Raw genomic sequence first — 5,140 nt, forward strand, 5'->3', positions numbered from 1 at the left:
GAGATTTGTAACTTTCTAGATCTTTTTTATGCCCAAACATACACACTACACACTGACTAAAATTCATAAAGTGAAAAAGCATAATAGGACCCCTTTAAAGTTTTTTTTTTAATTATTTTTTTGTATTTATTTTAATTTATTTATTTATTTTTATTACTAAATTTAAAACCAAAGTTTGTACCTTGTTCCTGAAAAGTGATGCATACAAAATGTGACGCTTTCCAGACTTTTAACTGCAGATATTTTAGATGCTCAATGTGATCCATCCCACACAAGTATAATGCTCCCATCATTTGGGTGATTATGTAAATCCGGAGCGCTGATGAAACTGGAAACAATCTTAAGGATTGAGTCTCTGTGCTACTAACCCAGTTCCACACAATGCAGGCAGTTAACTGGTTCTCACAGAGATTTGAGAGAGAATCCACCAATGAGCAGCGAGGTTTATTTCCCAGCAGCAATCAAACGCATCTCTTGGCTTCTCTGCACCTTAACATCTCCTGCTGCGAGAGTTGGAGGGCTGTGTGGCACTTCCTACTGTTTCCGAAGCTCCGTCTCTGCAGCCAAAACTTCGTCCCAGATCTTTACCCTTATCAGATCACTCTCAAACTGCATTTACTGGAGTATAGTCTTACCATAAATGAGAATAAGTGATTCTGTTGTTTAATGCCCTTGGAAAGGCTATATATTTCATGCTAACAAAATCTCTTTGAATTAATGGCAGTTGTCGGCTGCTCTCTCTAAATGTCTCCTCAGATTACATGGAAGTTATAAAATATGGTATTTAAAAGCACTTATGACAGTGTACTGTCAGCATTTCTGCATCTGTCTGCTCTTTTCTGTTCGTGGAATCCTCTCTCAGCACTTCATAAATCAGAGCGATAACAGCGGCAGAGCAGCGTTCTATACAGGCTCCCGAGAATGGTGTCGCCTTACAGTCTGAAAGTAAGCTAAAGTAGAGAGGAAAGTGTCTTTCAAAGGACCAGTTATATAAAAGTACCTGTGTGATTTGTGAAATCGGTTATGGCTCATTGAATAGATGCTATGTCTTGAGTTTTTTCTTTTACGTGGCAAGCACTCTCGTTTTATTGCAGTGTTTGGTCTTATTGAGCCGGGCTGTGGTTATTGATCAAGCATAGAGTGGGATGAACGGCTGGTCTGGGTTCAGTTGTGGGGTTAATGAGCAGTAAGATGAATTCTCATCCACCAAAGATGATGAATAATGTGCTCAGATAGAAACCAAGTGAGATGAGCACAGTCTGATTAAGCATTCACAGTAAATCAGGGAACTAGACAATGGCCCGCAGTATTCAGTGTCTAGATTACTGTGTGATGCACAAATCAGAGATTTTCAAAGCAAACTAACATTGATTTGTGTGGATGTGCTGGGTGTGAAGTTTGGCTCTTTTTTTGGGTAATTTTCAGGTCCCAACAGTGTAAATGATGAGCCACCGCTTCACCGTGTCGCCACGTTGCCTCCTGGAGATGGATCCAGAGCACTGTGTCACAGCACCCTTCAACCCCCCAACACTCCTGCACCCACACGCCGCTCCCTGCTGCCCCCTCCTCGAAGCTCCCCTGTGGGTAAGTGGACCAAACCTTCATATTTTCAGCCAGTATGCACTTCAATGAGTATGTACTACATGAAGTGTGCTCTAAGCAAAACTAATTGCGTTAGAATACAATTTGATCTTCAACCAGTACTACAAGAAGCTTGTGTTTCAAGGGGTTTGCTATACTACAAGTATTTGTTTCAGCTAGTATGCATTACGCAAATATGTACTTCAGCAAGTGTACACAATAAGAATGGACTTCAAATAGTTTATATTACAGGTTGCCCTCCGATAAATATGCACTTCAGCTAGTATGCACTGCATAAAGTTTGTTTCAGTAAGTGTACAGTATAACACATATATACTTAGTATGCATTATAATGAGTATAAAATTTCAGCTAGTATGCATTTTAGTGAATATGCACCACAAGATGTATGCACTACAACTAAAGTGATCTTTAGTACTACAAACATGTTTAAACAAGTATGAGCTACAAGAGGTATGCACTACTAGAAGTATGTTTCAACAAGCATGCATTACACATATGTACTTTAGCTAGTGTACACTGTATTAATGTATTTCAGATAGATTCAAACGACACATTGCTTTCTGATAAGTATGCACTTGTTCTACTATGCACTATAAAAAGTATGTGCTTTATTAAGAATGCACTAATGGGTGTGAAATTCTGCTAGTTTGTTTTTTAATTAGTATGCATGACAAGAAGTACTGTATGCTCTAAACATGATTCATTCCAACAGAATGCACTACAATTAGAGTGATCTTCAACCAGTACTACAACAAGCATGTGTTTAAACAAGTATGCACTACAAGGGGTATCCACTATTAGAGGTATTCCTTTCAACTAGTGTGCATTACACAGCTATGTACTTTAGCTAATAAACACTGTGTAGACCTCAGAAAGTTTACATTACAACAAGTTGCACTCCAATAAGTGTGCACTACAGTTTTCTTTGCTTGTTTCTTCATAATTCAGGTTGAATTTATTTAAGTTGGCGTACCAAAATACAGAGGCTGCATGCTTTCTGTAGCGCCAGAAGTGACCTGTCAAATGTCTTGAGGAATTCTCAGACAGCAGCTCCAGTTTGAAGGCAGACCTCCACTGATGCACCGGCACACAGCTGAGAGCGTACTTGTCAGGCATAAGTAAACAGCACTACCTCCCTGTCCATGTCCTCTACAGAGTCATTAATCTCCTCTGTATGTGTGAATAATGGCACATTCCTGTTGAGGGGACGTCGCCGGCCTATGTTTAGTCAAGACTGAAATGTAGACTTTGCCTTGAGAAGAAACACCCTTCCTCAGGCCATCCAGACTTATTCATCTTAAGACCAGCACAGGGAAAGAGGCTTGTCTACTTTGTGTGCTGTGCACACTTAGAGCATATGTCTTGTACTGCATACTCATAGATGTACATACCGGACAAATTTCAAACTTGTACTGCATTCTTACAAAAGTGGACACTTTTTGAAGCACATGGAATTTGTAGTGCATACTAGTTTAAGTGCATACGTATTGTAGTGCATATTAGTTTAAGTATATACTTATTGGGGTGCCAGTTATTGCAAACAATTTAAAGACCATTTTTATACTAGCTGAAGTGCATATGATGCATACTAGTTTAAATGAATACTTCTTGTAGTGCATACCTCTTGTAGTGCATACTTGTTTAAACACATGATTGTTGTAGTACTGGTTAAAGATCACTCTAGCTGCATCCTGGTGGAATGAATCTTGTTTAGAGCATACTTGTAGTAAATACTCATTACATTGCATACTAGCTGAATTTCATACACTTGCTTACAATCACTTATTTATCTCAGCTCAAGTAGACTGATCATTAAGAAGCAATCATCCGATTAAAGCATGTGATGAACCATTGTGCATGTTGGTGACATTACAGAAGAGCCTTGTCCAATCAGAGCTCGCCTGTGCCCATTTAACCAATCATTTTCCTCCTGCCTAAAGGATAATGAGACTATTAAAATGCCCTGTTTGTCTTTTTTCCTCCTCTTCCTTCTCTTTTTTTAAACCTGTCGCCCTCTTTAGTGTCGTTATCAGTTCTGTCCCATTTTCAATGCCACATTTGCTGATCCTTAACCACAGCTCTGAGAGTCTATATCTCTGCCTGCTGCTTCCCTCTTTGTCATCCTGACAAAATCTCCAGCACCCTGGAGGCACAAAACGGCTGCCAGGGGCAGCTGGCCCATCATGGATTACCGATCTACTGTTAGCATGCTGTCTAGGTAGTGAGCGATGACAAAATTCATGAGACCCTGCTGCTTAAAAACAGTTCAGAGACCCTGTCCAGTTGTCGCATTACTCATATGGATCTAAGGAAGCAGAATTTAGAAAACACTGGATTTACACCGCCATACTTGAGTCAAACATCTTCACATGCACCCACCCATGATGCACCGGTGTCTCTGATGCCGTAGGTGCTGTCTCAGCATGGGGGTGGGGTAGCAGTGGGGTCCAAGGGGGGCGGTAGTCCATTGGGATTCTAGAAGGGTGTCTATGGCTGTCTGCTACATGTTGAAATGAGCTGGCAGTAATTAGGTGCCCTGGGACCCCGGTTGCAATGAGATGTTTGTGTGTGCGCTCTGTTGGGTGAAAGTAAGCCAAAAGCAACAAACCCAAAAACATAAGCACCCCCTTCTGTTGTGAGATAGGAGATTTGAAACAAGCTCCAATCCCAGCAGCATCTTCAATCATTTCCTCTAATCCCATAGGCAGCGTTTGTGTCTTCATATGTGTTTGGGTGATATCATGAAGACTGTAAAAAATATATTTTATTTAAAATTTTGTTACAAGAATATACTATATTTATAATTGCATTGTGTCTGTTAAAAAAAGTTGCTTCTGTAAGTACATTTTATGGCATAACACAACAAATTACTGTAAAAAATGAAAATAAACAGATCAGGCTACATTAAGTGATCATAAAGTGGGAAAACCCATAATTAAATTAAAACATTTTAATTAAGTTAATATAAAATTATATATATAAAACGCCACTGATCAAACCATGATATTTTTTCAGGATTCACTGATGAATAAAAAGTTCAAAATAATAGCATTTATTTGAATCTTAATGTAACATTATAAATGTCTTTGTCAATTTTGATCAATTATGCATCCTTACACACACACACACACACACACACACACACACACACATATATATATATATATATATATATATATACACAATAATAAAATCATATATACATAAATATGCTTTATATTTTGTAAATATGTCAATATGTTAACGTTACTTGAAAAAAAATTATTGCAAACTTATTGCCTCAGAAAAATCTAGTTATATTCAATTTTACTAAGAAACCATTTATGAACATTTGAATATACTAAGTAACCTTAACTTGATTTTTCTGAGGCAATAATTTTACAAGATTTTTTCCAAGTAAAGTTAATAAATTTAAATGTACAGTGTACTATTAAAGTAATATTTGTCCATTTTATATTATTATGTACAGGTGCATGTCAATAAATTAGAATGTCGTGGAAAAGTTCATTTATTTCAGTAATTCAACTCAAATTGTGA

General features: G+C 37.9%; 1 protein-coding gene across 1 annotated transcript in view; it reads left to right on the plus strand.

The window, feature by feature from the left end:
- LOC107701115 (microtubule-associated tumor suppressor candidate 2-like) overlaps window positions 1-5,140 on the plus strand; it is a 32,999-nt gene that overhangs the window by 18,387 nt on the left and 9,472 nt on the right. The window contains exon 4 of the mRNA XM_016503051.1: window positions 1,426-1,584. Coding sequence (XP_016358537.1) covers window positions 1,426-1,584 — 159 coding nt within the window. The remainder of the gene's footprint in view (window positions 1-1,425; window positions 1,585-5,140) is intronic.

The sequence above is a fragment of the Sinocyclocheilus anshuiensis genome, unplaced genomic scaffold (genome assembly GCF_001515605.1).
Source record: "Sinocyclocheilus anshuiensis isolate Anshui unplaced genomic scaffold, SAMN03320099.WGS_v1.1 scaffold907, whole genome shotgun sequence".
NCBI lineage: Eukaryota > Metazoa > Chordata > Actinopteri > Cypriniformes > Cyprinidae > Sinocyclocheilus > Sinocyclocheilus anshuiensis.